General features: G+C 43.2%; 1 protein-coding gene across 3 annotated transcripts in view; it reads right to left on the bottom strand.

Annotated features, from left to right (window-relative positions):
* Window positions 1–355: 355 nt before the first annotated feature.
* pik3r6 (phosphoinositide-3-kinase regulatory subunit 6) overlaps window positions 356–14,936 on the bottom strand; it is a 93,420-nt gene continuing 78,839 nt past the window's right edge. For 2 of the 3 annotated variants that reach the window (XM_080208930.1, XM_080208931.1), the window contains 6 exons: window positions 14,656–14,746; window positions 11,625–11,695; window positions 8,689–8,779; window positions 4,788–4,858; window positions 3,301–3,419; window positions 356–1,662 (listed from right to left, as the gene is read on the bottom strand). In XM_080208930.1, coding sequence (XP_080065056.1) covers window positions 1,509–1,662; window positions 3,301–3,419; window positions 4,788–4,858; window positions 8,689–8,779; window positions 11,625–11,695; window positions 14,656–14,746 — 597 coding nt within the window. In that variant the 3' untranslated portion in view covers window positions 356–1,508. The other variant, XM_080208932.1, reaches the window with a different exon arrangement.

Genomic DNA, 14,936 nt, shown 5'->3' with positions numbered 1-14,936 from the left:
TGCTGACTTGTTACAGTGGTTGGTTGAGACTGTGGGGTGAATATTGCTGACAATTATAAACTCCATTCACAACATCTCCATTTATAGGAGCTGATTTTACCTTGACAGTCTGAATTCATTTTGGGCTGTGCTCACTGACTTTACTGAAACTTGTGTGACAAACTTTTGACAGCAAAATGTTGCAAGTTTTGTATATCGAGACTAATAACTCTTGAAGCACAGAGTGGGATTCTTACCCTGATATTGGGGAGGAGGGAGAATGGAGGTGGGCAGGTGTGTAATGTTTTTACTCACACCATCCTGCCCCTCAGCCATCTTGCTGTGCCTAGTTTGTGGGGGGTGGGGGGGGGGGGTGGTGGTTGGGGGGAGGGTGGGAGAGCAGCAACCTACCCAGAAGCAGATGGTTGCTTGTCAGGATAACTTTAATGGCCAATTATCAGAAATCGACTGGAGACAGTCCAACGGCAAACCAGGACCCGGCACCCCAGGATGCCTTTGAGGTAGGGTTGTGGTTATATCTACTCCTGGAGGTTTTCATACATGACTCACCCTCACACTCTAGCCATTAGTCAGTCAACACATCCATCCTAATGATGCATCGTCTTCCTATTGCCAGAATTGTCCACAGCGGGTGTGCTGGAGTTTGATCTTCGATTCCTGGAGACTTCAGATGAATCCTAGAGGGTTGGCAAGCCTACTTTGAGCTCCTCCTGCTCACAGGGCTAGCGCCATAGCGACAAACTGTCCTGTTGAAGGGCTCTCTCCCCACTTTAGTGACCCAGCAGCTGAGGTCAATTTTTCAATTCAGATTTGTTAGGAGCACACCTCAAGACACAGCCGCACTTCCTCTCCTTTTCCTTTGACACAGGCTGCAGCTCCTTCCACGCTGGAGGGCCTCCGATTGGCTATCCAGCTTCTAGAGTCTGCTTGTCATCCTCATTGGACGACAGTTGCACTCTGACCCTCTACTCCCAACAGAGCGCAGGGTCGGGAACCCCATTTGACCCCAGTGTCAAGGTCTTGAACCACAGAAAAGGCACAGCACAGAAGGAGGCCAATCAGCCCATCTTGTTCATGCCAGCCTGAGCTCGCCCAGGTGTCCTTTCTAATCCCACCTTCCTGCACCTTCCCTAACCCTGTGGCTCACAGCACTTAAGGTGCAGATAAAAAAAAAACGAAATATAAGATTATAGTGTCAAAAATCATCTCCTGATGAAAAGCTGCTTCAACTCCTCTACAACGTGCTGCTGTTAACTTCCCAACAGCTTTGAATTCCTCCAATCAGTGTCTGCACCATTTGTCCGATTCACTTTCCCGCCTTTGGGCTTCCCAATATTATAGTTCCAAAATATTGTTCAGCCCAGTTGTTCTTAAGTAATGCATAACAATAAATCGTACTCCTGTGTGGCTGGACTTTTAACTGTGCCTGTGCACTGCCGTTCCCGCAGCTCCCACATCACTGGCTTCTTCAGGCAAAGCAAACTGCTTTCCCAGGTTGAATCAGTTAGTTACAGGATACCTGCGAAGGTGTTGATCGGTAGCAGCAGGCGCTTTGGCATATACTTAGTTAATCCAACATTCTCGGTGTCATGGTGATTGAATCTCGACGACCTCAGTTTGTGGAGATTGTATCCAGGTTCCAGGCAGGGTGACACTTGGATGCTGCGTCATTTAGAGAAATAAAACCAGTCAGCCATATTTCTCAAACTCTTAAATTCAAACAATTGACCACTCATTCCTACATCAGCACAAGGGAAATCTCAGCAGGTCTGACAGCATCTGTGGGGAGAGAGTAGAGTCAACGTTTCGAATCTAGATGACCCTTCGTCAGGGCTCTGATGCAGGGTCATCCAGGCTTGAAACATTGGCTCTATTCTCTCCCCACAAATGCTGTCAGACCTGCTGAGATTTTCCAGCAGTTTCTGTTTTTGCTTCAGATTCCAGCAGTGTTTTGCTTTTATTCATTTCCTTGTACTTTTTAAAATGCCAAATTGAACCTCAGGGTTAGTGTTAAGTCCATCCAAATGTAGAACTGAATCGGGGTATGCCTGTCTAACTTGGGATTTTACTCTCTGACGATGAGGAGGATGAAGCATCGGAAAAGGAGCAGGAGAAGGCCATTCAGCCCTTCAGTCCTGCTGCACCATTCATTGTGATCATGGCTGATCATCCGACTCAATTGCCTGATCCTGCCTCCTTCACCCCTCCCCCCAATATCCTTTGAGCCCCTTCATCTGAAGAGCTGTATCTAATTGCTTCTTGAAAACAAGGAGGAAATGAAGAGGGCCTTCCAGGATACGTATTCATGTGGAGAATTTGGGTTCACTGTTTGTTCAGGTTCAGTTGATTGAAGTGTGTTCAGCGAGCTCTGGGCGTGGCCACTGCCTCAGATGTTTGTTCACTGCGGGTGAAGGGGGAAAGAAAAGCTTGCATTTATATAGCGCCTCACATGCTGCCAGCTATCGTGAAGTGCTTCACAGTCAATGAAGTGCTTTTAAAGTGTTGTAATCCATGGCAGCCAATTTGCGCAGGGGAACGCTGCCACAAACAGCAATGTGATTTTCCATCTTGTGAAGTTGATTCAGGGAAAAATATTGGCTGGGACATTTCCCTGCTTCTTCTTGGAAATAGTACCACAGGATCTCTGCGCCTGCTTGAGAGAGGAGATAAGGGAGCGGAATTTTCTGGCTGCCCTCTCACCAAGACTGGAAAATCCTGCCTGAGGTCAACGGACCTTTGCATGGTCCTCTCCCCACCCGCAACCTTTCCCGTGGTGGGCAGGGCATGAAAATTCCACCCCAGGGTCTCAGTTTAACATTTCTTGTTGATTGTGAGACCCATGTTTCCCCATCACTACTTCTTATCTGGATCCAAATACCAGCACTTCAAAGATTAAACCTGGATCTATAAACCGGCGCGACTAAGATTAAACCTATCAGCAGCTCACTGATAAGGTCATAGAGGTTTACAACATGGAAACAGACCCTTCGGCCCAACATGTCCATGCCACCCTCTATTTTTAACCACTAAGCTAATCCCAATGGCCCATGTTTGGCCCATATCCATAGATCTATAAATGATAGCCTGGTCTCTACCTATTGGACATTGACACCTGTGGCAGGCCTAAAACAAAGAAAAACGTTCCTTTGGAGGAATTGAATACTTGCTTATGAATCGAAATGGATTGATTGAATTTTTTAGAAACCATTGGCACCCAAGCATCATTCTTGTAAACAGCTTTACATCTGAGATAGGTTTAAAATGCTCAATATAGTTAAACATTTAAACATGTAAACCAACCTGACAACATTCTTATATATTCTCCGAGAATCCTTATCCAGATAAACAATCAAGGATCTTCCACACCAATCGTGGACATCAATCTTGATGTGAGATGTTCTGATCTTGATATTCTCCGCCTGGAAGAGATAGTTTGTGCATTAGCTCACTGCTGAAAAACTAAAACTTGTTGTCGAATTAGAAATTCTTAAAAGGATCATTCAGATCATTAAAGAACAAAACCAATAATTGCAGCTTGTTTTACTAGCCAACATCAGCAGTTCTAAACTGATAATTTTGTTGAAAACAATAGCAAACAATTCACTTCTGGGTGACTTCTCAACTAACATATTTAATTCTGGAGATCACAGCAAGAAGACGGACAATGAAGAAAAGATTCCAAGGGTTAGAGATGTAGGCCTTGATAATTTGACTGACATCTGCTAGATCTTTGACTCCACATTGTCAAATATCTTGGAATACTCTCAGATCTGTTCCTCTGTCAAAGCTGCTCACAGGACAAGCTGTCATTGCAGCAGTTAAGACATTCCAAACCACCTTCACTAATGCTCATTATAGCTCCATTGTTAGGTCTACATAAATTGCATAGAATCTGTAACAGAGATTCTGGTCCCCCTGCTGAGTTAAGCAGAGGTGGTCTTACTCCCAGGGTGATAGGGACACTGCTCATAGTGTATTATACCAGTCACTCTGTGTAAACTAGCACAGGTGATCCATTTCAATAAAATTTAGCAGTTCTAGATTGATAATTTTGCTGCAAACAATAGCAAACAATTCACTTCTAGGTGATTTCTCAAGTAACATATTTAATTCAGTTAGCACTGAACAATAATTTCCAAGCTCTACAGCGGTTTGCATGTTTAATTTTTTTTCAACTTTTTTTTTGAGGTGTAATTTTCTGTGATGAACATAAAGATGGATCAGACTTGCAGCGATGGATGAACTGAAGCAGGGAAATGGAAAACTGCATTAAATTAATAAATTATCAAGTCATTTCACTGCTATTTATGGAATATAAATAGTACAAAATACCTGCACAATTTTCCAACATGATTAGTCAATGCAGTCCAAAATATCAGCCATTATCATAGGACCCGACAGAGCAGAAGCAGGCCATTCAGCCCATCAAGTTTGCACCAACTCTCCAACAGAGCATCTTACCCAGACCCTATCCCCATAACCCCAAGTATTTACCCCACTAATCCCCCCAACCAACACATCTTGGGATACTAAAGGGAAATTTACCATGGCCAATCCACCTAACCCGCACATCTTTGGAGTCTTGCAGGAAACCGGAGCACCCAGAGGAAACCCATACAGACACATGGAGTACATGCAAACTCCATACATACAGCTGCCCAAAGCTAGAATCGAACCCCAGTCCCTGGCACTGTGATGAAGCAGTGCTAACCACTGTACCGCTGTGAAAAGCTTTTCACATGATTTTTTTGACATATATTTACTGTTGCAAAATAGTTTACACTTACCAAAGATACTTTTCCAGATAAGTTTATTTTGTTTGTTACTTCTGAGATATTTACATTCAGGCAAACAATATCTGTAAAACAGGAGTTCATTGTACCCAGAGATTACTAAATTAAATGGGACTGTACAATATTTTATGGCTACACATTAGTAAAATTCACGTTATATTGCCATGGTAAACAATCTTCCAGTCATCCTGCAATCCTGAGACTACTTTCCACCAACTTCCAATTATGTCACAATGTAACTAGTCAGATATTTGTTAAGGACAAAAAGCAATAGCTGGCGTCCTAACACTAAACTAATAAAAAATAAGTTGGCTTCAATTCAGTCTAACCATAAAAGCCGGGATTTTCCAATTCCTTTGTGGCAGGACCGGCCCTGAGAAATTTGGTGGCCCAGCCAAAGTCCATTGACCTTCGGTGGGACCTGATGGTCCCGACAGTGAGAAGAGCCGGAAAATCCTGCCCTAAATTTGGCAGCTTTGATATTGGCCAATAACTATCTCAATCTGATGATTAGCTCTGTCATTCAATTAATCTTGTGACAGCCACAACTGCAACGTTATTTTCAATTAAGTGTTATCTTAGTTATTATGATAAACTGATTCCTCCTTATTTCTATGATGTTCCCTGTTTGTTTCTTAACTTCCACTGTTCATGAACTACGATAGTATCATGTGACACAATACCATAAATGTGCCATTCCTGTAACAGCGGTTTCTGTTTTAATAATTTAATGGTCATTCTCTTTATTTCCTGGTATCCATACTCCTGCCGAGAATTTCATAAGGAACTTACATCTTTCGTCAAACAGATTTTGTAAAACACTTGCAAAATCATTAAGTTTTTTGCAGAGTAAAATGTATCACACTTTCACAACTGTGTATTGCATGCACATCTTGGACCAGAATACATTCTCACAATGCTTCAGTTGCCACTGCCATTTAGAATGTCATATGGCTGGAATTTTACCAGCCCGCCCGCCACGGGAATTGAAGCAGGTGAGGACCAGAGTATAGGAAGGTCCGTCTACTTCAGGTGGGATTTTACAGTTCCTGGATGAGCGAGGCCACAACATCCCAGCCCACACTTCAGTGAGAGATAGCTGGGAACTGCCAGTCTAATGCTCCGTACAGTGAAGATTTGTTTTTACTGATCATGACAGGTTAACATTGGGAGAGTATTGTTGGAAACATCTCTAATGCTATATTCTCATCAATATACAGCAACAAATATATTCAGTTCTTTCTTTCATCTTGTCTCTTCAAAACAATGTCATACAAAACAAGAACAGAGGGTGCTGGAAAACCCCAGCAGGTCTGGCAGTATCTGTGAGGAGAGAAAGCAGTGTTAATGTTTTGAGACCGACTGGCTCTGTGTCAGAACCTGAAGAAAGGTAGAATGTGTTAGATATTGAAGTGTAAATTGCAACACATAGCAGCAACCTTTAGAGCAAAAGATATGTGGCCTGGTGTGGGAGGGGAGGGGACGGGACGGGGGCTGCACTGATACACTACACGTCTGGAATATTTATAAATAGGGATTTAAGATGGAGGAGAAAGGTCAGTCTGAAGTTATCAAACTCACCACTGAGTCCCCCATGTGTGTGCTCAATTGCTTTGGGCTTCACTGGAGCATTGCAGCAGGCCAAGGATGGACATGTGGGCAGGAGATCAAGGTGCTGAGTTAAAATGACAAGCAAAAGTAAGAGTGGGGTCATGCTTGTGGCCTGAACGAAAGTGTTCCGCAAAGCGGTCACCCAGTCTGCTTTTAGAGTTGGGGGTAGGGTGTTAGCGTGGATAGAGGATTGGTTGTCAAATAGGAGGCAGAGAGTGGGGGTCAATGGGTGCTATTCGGATTGGCGGATGGTGACTAGTGGAGTGCCCCAGGGGTCGGTGCTGGGGCCTCAGCTATTTACCATTTATATAGATGATCTGGAGGAGGGAACCGAGTGTAGGGTGTCGAAATTTGCTGATGACACCAAGATTGGTGGAACGGCAAATTGTGCGGAGGGTGTGGAGAGTCTACAGAAGGATCTAGATAGGCTGGGCGAATGGGCCAGGAAATGGCAAATGGAATTTAATGTTGGCAAGTGCGAGGTGGTCCACTTTGGTAGGAATAATGGTAGGAAGGATTATTACTTACGTGGCGAAAAACTGCAGCAAGCGACGGTGCAGAGGGACCTTGGGGTCCTTGTGTATGAGTCGCAAAAACCCAGCCTGCAGGTGCATCAGGTGGTCAGGAAGGCGAATGGGATGCTGGCCTTCATAGCGAGGGGGATTGAATATAAAAGTAGGGAGGTCTTGCTGTGGCTGTATAGGGCATTGGTGAGGCCGCAGCTGGAGTACTGTGTGCAGTTTTGGGCACCGTACTTACGCAAGGATATTTTGGCCTTGGAGGGAGTGCAGAGGAGGTTTACTAGGCTGATACCGGAGTTGAGGGGGTTGAGCTATGAGGAGAGGCTGAATAAACTAGGCCTGTACTCGTTAGAGTTTAGAAGAATGAGGGGAGATCTCGTTGAGACGTATAAGATGATGAATGGGATGGATAGGATAGAGGTGGAGAGACTCTTCCCGCTCAGAAAGGACAGTAGGACTAGGGGACACAGCCTCAAGATAAAGGGGGGGTGGTTTAGAACGGAGTTGAGGAGGAACTTCTTCACTCAAAGGGTGGTGAATCTCTGGAATTCTCTGCCCGTTGAAGTGGTGGAGGCTACCTCGCTAAATATTTTTAAGACGTGGGTTGATGGGTTTTTGATAAGAGAGGGGATTAAGGGTTATGGGGAGAGGGCGGGAATGTGGAACTGAGCCACGACAGATCAGCCATGATCTTATTGAATGGCGGGGCAGGCTCGAAGGGCTAGATGGCCTACTCCTGCTCCTATTTCTTATGTTCTTATTGTAGAGAAGATGCATTGGGAGCAACGAAAACAGTAGACCAAATGGAAGGAAGTGCAAGTGAATCAGAATTACTCAGGCTGCGACAGAAGAAATAGGTTTTGTTCAACTGTGCAAGATTAAAGACACACACTGAGGCCACGAGATTAAATTTAAATACAACAAGAGGTTAATAGTAAATTGCAGATGGCATTATAGAAAGCAAACAATTGATTGTTTGGGCTGCACAGTGGTTGGCACTGCTGCTTCACAGCACCAGGGACCCAGGTTCAATTCCAGCCTTGGATGATTGTGTGGAGTTTGCACATTCTCCTCATGTCTGTGTGGGTTTCCTGCAGGTGCTCCGGTTTCCTCCCACATTCTAAAGATGTGTAGGTTAGGTGGATTAGCCATAGTAAATATGCAGGGTTAAGAGGATAGGGTGGCGCTGGGGGGAAGGGGTGGTCCTTGGTAAGATGCTCTTTAGAGAATTGCTGCAGACTCAAATGGGCCGAATGGTCTCCTACTGCACTGTAGGGATTCTATGGTTTGACATCGGTACCTGATTTTCATGTTTCCTTGGCAACTGCAACAATTTTCGAGATTCAGTGGCAAAAATAACTACAAGTTTTAAACTGATAGATGTGATCTGCTGGACGTTCTGTGGGGGAATAGTTGTCATGCACTTTTGTTGAATAATTTTAAAATTGCCGAGAACCAACTTCAAGGCCCATACGTTGGTCAGGATTTCCAAACTTTTTTTTACACCACCTCTCGAGGAAAAAATGGGAGAGAACTGGGGACAGCTCGCCTGCAGATGTTTTGCTGTTGAACTGCATGTGACACCATTGAAACGGAGCTGGAAGAGGTGATTATAATATTTAAATTAACTAATTCTAAAGTCAAGCAGCTACAAACATGAGAAGCATCAGGGTCTTAATACATCTGTATAACCAGTACAAAGAAAATCAAGAAACTGAACTGCAAACCAACTCATGGCTGCAGCAAATAGATTCTTATCATACCTTCAGTCTCATTTGAAGGAATCGCTTTCATCACCAAACCAGTGCAACGACTTGTAAACTTCTTTGTGCTTTCCCTGCTGCTCAGAGCAATCTGCAATGACAACGAATAGAAAATATCAGTCACAGCGTCTCCTGTGAATTTGGATATGTTCGACAAACAATAAAGAGTCGGGCCCAGAAGAGAAAACGCTGGAAAATCTCAGCAGGTCTGGCAGCTTCTGTAAGGAGAGAAAAGAGCTGACGTTTTGAGTCCACTTGACCCTTTGTCAAAGCTTTAAGTCCACATGATCCTTTGACAAAGGGTTGTCTGAACTCTTTTCTTTTCTCTCCTTTCAGATGCTGCCAGACCTGCTGAGATTTTTCAGCATTTTCCCTTTTGGTTTCAGATTCCCCAGCTTCCGCAGTAATTTGCTTTTATTAAGACTAGGACCTGATGTCCATTCTATTGCCAGTCTCGGAATGAGTTAAAATCTTGTCTCACGGGCTTGAAATTGGTTTGAGCGATGTCAATAATGAATCAGTTATTCCTTTGGTATGAAGTGGCTTTTTCTCCACATTAGGGTAGACTTCCCAGCTGTGTATGAAAGCAGTGTTACAGCTTGCCTGCTTGCTATAGAAACGTACCCATTTTTACTTCAGTTGATTTAATGAAAATGAACATTTTGTGGAGTTTCTCTGAGGGGTTCCAGTCACACCCTGGGTGGCGGTGCATTCGCCATGAAGTCAATCAGCCCACAGACTAATACTGGACTGGTGGTGAGTCCAGGAGGAGGAGACAAGGGACTGGCAGCAGCAGCTCACTCAGTTTCAGCTGAGTTATTGTTCTCTGTCTCTTATGGTAATCTCTCACTGAAGACACAATCTGTGATCAGACATGACTTGCTGTCAGGAGGAAGCAGCAGATTGGTTCAAAGTGGATTTCACCCTGCCTGCTCACACCAACATGGTGAATATATTAGTTGCGTCAGGTTTGTGATGTAAGTGTTTGGCAGTTGTAGGGGAGACAGTGGATTGTGAAGGCCAGTGACTTTCCATCTGTCCCATCCATCAGTAAACTGGCTGCCAGTTTTAGTGTAGCCTCTGGGCTCCTCTTATAGAAAGAGGCAGGGGTTATAGCATGTGCATTGGGATTGGATTTGTTCCTGAGCACAAAGATATCAGGCAAATAACTAGCGAGTGAGAAACCCAAAGGAGTCCTCACAACATTTAAGAAGCATTGAAACACCATAGCACACATGGCTATGGACCAAGTGCTGGCAAATGAGATTAAAATAGATAGATAGGTGCTTGATGGCTGATGCAGAAACAATGGGCCAAAGGGTGGTAGAGTGGCACAGTGGTTAGCACTGCTGCCTCACAGTGCTAGTGACCTGGGTTCGATTCCCAGTTTGGGTCATCGTCTGTGTGGCGACTGCACGTTCTCCCTATGTTGGCATGCGTTCCCTCCGGGTGCTCCAGTTTTCTCCCACAATCCAAAAGATGTGTGCCTTAGGTGCACTGGCCATGCTAAATTCTCCCTCAGTGTACCCAAACAGGCGCCGGAGTGTGGCAACTAGGGAATTTTCATAGTACCTTCATGCCTACTTGTGACACTAATAAATAAACTTTTTTTTTTAAACTTTAGGGCCTCTTTATGTGCTGTAAAACTCTGTGACTGAGTGTGAGAAACTCGCACTATGCTGTAGATTTCTCAAGGAAATGGGTCAAATCCCAGTTTCAGCTGTGTGACCTGGGTGACTCCAGAGTGCCCTAACCTGCCTGGCATGTGACACTCAGTGTGGAGTGAGAACAGACGTACCACATTCCATATTGGATCTGTCAGAGCCAACTACTCCCAGTAAATGGTGCCATTTGGTTCACTTTCTTGGCGGAAATGTCTAGTGATATGAAACTATCTCCTCAATGCAATCTCCTGCCAATTCATTGATGTGGGAATTTATTAATGTAAAATCAGTTGTATAAAAGCAAATCACCTTGTGCGCAATTATCTAAATCATAAGGGAATCGCATTAATAGTCTTCCTTACCAGAATAATGACTGTCTACACAATCTTACACACCTCACATTTACTATGTTGAAATGCTATTTTCTTCTTCATGGCCTATTACCTATATTCCTTTCTTTAGGTTATAATTAAAGATTCTGATCATGCGGGAGGTGATCCTGTCCTTTCGGCTGGAAACCACCTCCTGGGAGTGTGGGTCAATGATTGAGTTAACACGTGGTAGTCCCATGTCTCTGACTTGTGCTCCCTGTAAATGCTGGAAATATAGGATCACTCCTATCGCAATGTAACCATAATGTCACCATTTTCCACATTTAGAAACATCGAAAATAGGAGCTGGAGTAGGCCGTTCGACCCTTTGAGCCTGCTCTGCCATTCATTATCCTGATTCTGCCTTCCCCTCCACATCCCTTTAGCTGCAAGAGTATATCTAATTTCCTGTTGAAATCACACAATGTTTTGGCCATCAGTATTCTTCATTACGTTATAGATTTTATTTTGCAGATATCTTAATGCCTGCTTTTTTAAAAATCAGCACAACAACATTGAGCTAATTGCACACAATGTGATCAGCACAACAGGGGGCAGCACGGTGGCCCAAAGGTTAGCACTGCTGCCTCAAAGCGCCAGGGACCTGGGTTCAATTCCAACCTCGGGTCACTGTCTGTGTGGAGTTTGCATTTTTTCCCCGTGTCGGCGTGGGTTGCCTCCGAGTGCTCCAGTTTCCTCCCACAGTCCAAAGATGTACGGGTTAGGTTGATCGGCCATCTAAATTGAGCCTATTATCAGGGTGAATGAGGGTTACGGGAATAGGGCCTGGATGGGATTGTGGTTGGTACAGACTCGATGGGCTGAATGGCCTCCTTCTGTACAAAGGGATTCTATAATTCTATGAACAGCTGTTGATTGGCTATGATGTTTTGATTCTTACCTTTTTGTATGTCACTGCAATTTGTATCCACGTTCCATCTGATGTCGCCCTTTTCCGTGTCAATGTGCCCTCTGTAAGAATATTGTGAAGCTGTTCTTATCATCATTGTATGAAATTGAATAGTCACTAGAAAGGTAACAATGCTAAACATAAATAACCAAGGGCCACATCTTTCACAAAAAAACTTCTGACAAGTTTAAATCTACATTTGTTTACAATACCGATTGTGCTCAAAATATATCACTTGATAGCTGATGATGTTTCATTTATCTGCCTGATTAAAGTTTCTCTATATCACAATGTTGTGTCACGAGCGATATATTACTTTACTGCCAGGAGTCACATCTTGGTTAAGAAGAACTCCAAAAGATGCAGCAGTGCACAGCACACTGTTTATATATCAGTCTAATCACTCAAGAACATGCTGGAATATACCAGGAGCGGATTTGGTATATGTTTAGCAGCAGATTGTTTGTTCATATCATCTGAAGAATGGTGCACCAAGTGAGATGGTTCTCAAAAAGGTGGTCAGACAGGGATGGAGGGTCAAGAATGATGACCCTTGGCAGAGAATGCCAACCACAAGCCTCTGAACAAGGGCAACTAAGGATGAGCAATAAATAAAGTTAAAGTTTATTAGTCGCAAGTAGGCTTAGATTCACACTGCAATGAAGTCACTGTGAAAATTTCCTAAATGCTGGCCAGCCGGTGACGCCCACGAAATTTTTAAAAAACTTTTTGATACTTCTGTGGTATTAAAAAGCAGAACATATATTTCAATTGATTCTAAACTGAAAATAATTTGTACTAATGTTCTCAGAATTAATCAGACCCCTGATCAAAATAGACCCAGAAAGTATCTGGCACTTGGTCATATGTTTTCCTGTAATTGCTGTTAATTGGTCACTTAATCAACAAAACACCATCACCATTGTTCTCTTTCTATCAGTAGGTGGCATTGCCAGCAATGTACAATGCAAATACACTGGTAATGAGTGAAAAATTAACTGAAAGAAAATTGCCATGTAACAGATTAAAGTTTATTTATTTATTAGTCACAAATCAGCTTACATTAACACTGCAACAAAGTTATGTGAAAATCCCCTAGTTGCCCCACTGCGGCACATGTTTGGGTACACTGAGGGAGAATTTAGCATCACCAATGCAGCTAATTTGCATATCTTTGGGCTGTGGGAGGAAACCAGAGCACCTGGAGGAAACCTAGACACGGGAAGCACGTGCAAACACAGACAAGTGACCCAAGCTGGGAAATGAACCTGGGTCACTGACGCTGTGAGGCAGCAATGCTAACCACTCTGCCACCTTGTCGTCCCTGCAAATCTGTCTCCGTTTTCTAATCCATACCAAGTCAATTCACTTCTTTCTTCTCTGCATTTCAGACAGATTTTAAGAACATAAGAAATAGGAGCAGGAGTAGGCCATCTAGCCCTTCGAGCCTGCCCCGCCATTCAATAAGATCATGGCCGATCTGAAGTGGATCAGTTCCACTTACCCGCCTGCTCCCCATAACCCTTAATTCCCTTATCAATCAGAATTTCCTTATTAATCAGAAACTTTTGTGTCTGACATCATTAAAAAAATGAGATTAAGTTGAATTGTAATATTAAAACCAAGCAAAGATAAAACTTGTGAAAGTGAAATCTTGCTCATAGTAACAGCTTACAACTATTCCCACAGTATATCTTGATTTAAGCACATTAAACTGGTGTTCAAAAATATATAAATGGAGCACTGCAACACAGTGAAATGCACCAGCTGTCTATTTTTTACTCTTTCACGGGATATGGGCGTCACCAATCCAGCATTTGTTTCCCATCCCTAATTTTTTTTAATTTTTTTTAAACTTTATTCCAATCCAATCAAGTCAAATTAAACCCAATTCAGAGTCCCAACAAGTTGGGACATTCCCGATCCAAGCTGACAAGACAGGGCTCTCACCTCCTGTCTTGGGTTTGATCTACATGATCCAAGCTGACTGGAGTAGGTGTAGCTCCGCCTCCAGGGCTTGATCTTATTTGCATCTTAGCCAAATGGCCGAGATGCCGCTTTAAAAAATTGCTTCAAATGAAGCTGAAATGTAACCTAATGACTTCAACCAAGTGCAGCATGTCGATACTACACTTGATCTTAGCCAAAAGGCCTTGGACTGAGTGATTTGCTAATCCATTTCAAAGGGCAGTTCAGAGAAACCACATTGCTTTGGATCTGGAATCACATTTAGGTCAGACCAGATAAAGATGATAGATTTCCTTCCCTAAAGGACTTTTGTGAAGCAGACGGGTTTTCATGACAATCGATGATAGTTGTCGTGCTCACCATTAAGGAGACAACTTTCAGTTCCAGATTTTATGAATTGAAGTGAATTTAAATCATCAGCTGCTGTAGCTGGATTTGAACCAATGTCATCAGAGTATCAGCCTGGATTTCTGGATTGCTAGTCCAGTGACATCGGACTACATCACCACCTTCCTCCATCTGATCACAGTGGTGGGCAAACTGCGGCCCGGGGGCGACATGCAACTCATTTGGGCTCTGAGTGTGGCCTATGAGAATTTTTGTTGACCGTTGCCCATGTGCAGGGTTGGTACATTTTGCTGATTTCCATCTGCATAGTTTTTTTCCTACTGGTATGACTGAAGTGTAGAGCCGGGGCAAGTGAAGTGAGGTGCATGCTGATTGCTCACAACATTGACTGTGAGAACTGGGTGCTTCCTTTGTGTCCAAAGCCTAAATATTTCTGTTTTTACCATTTGAAGTTGATGACAGTTTTATCAATATATGAATGACGGAGCATTTTCTATAACTGGTTATGAAATATTTGATGTGTAATAAATGTACTTAATCTTATTCATGGGGTCATGGTTAGTTAATAAGCCCAATTTCAATCATGCAGTCCTTTGAGATGAAGGAGACTAGCCTAGGTTGCCTACCACTTCTCTACAATGTGTAAACACATTAATAATCTTATTATAGCAACAAGGTGTCCAATATTTTCTCATAAGTAACTCACCTTTGGGACACTTTAGTTCAGGAAGGTCTGCAACAAGCTGAATGAGAAAAACATCATCCACACATTCAACTGTCTCATCTGTAAAAGTAAACTGTGACACAGAAAGAGACGTTACATTTAATTATAACCAATACGATTTCACTGAGCTTTTCCACTTTGCCCTTAACTAAGAAAGCATCAATGACATTTATAAAGTTTATTTATTAGTCACAAGTAGGCTTACATTAATACTGCAATGAAGTTACTGTGAAAATCCCCTAGTCGCTACACTCCGGCACCTG

This window comes from Carcharhinus amblyrhynchos, chromosome 21 (assembly GCF_965287045.1).
Source record: "Carcharhinus amblyrhynchos chromosome 21, sCarAmb.v2.hapA, whole genome shotgun sequence".
NCBI lineage: Eukaryota > Metazoa > Chordata > Chondrichthyes > Carcharhiniformes > Carcharhinidae > Carcharhinus > Carcharhinus amblyrhynchos.
The sequence above is the reverse complement of the archived record's forward strand: the minus strand, read 5'-3'. Positions and strand labels throughout refer to the sequence as shown.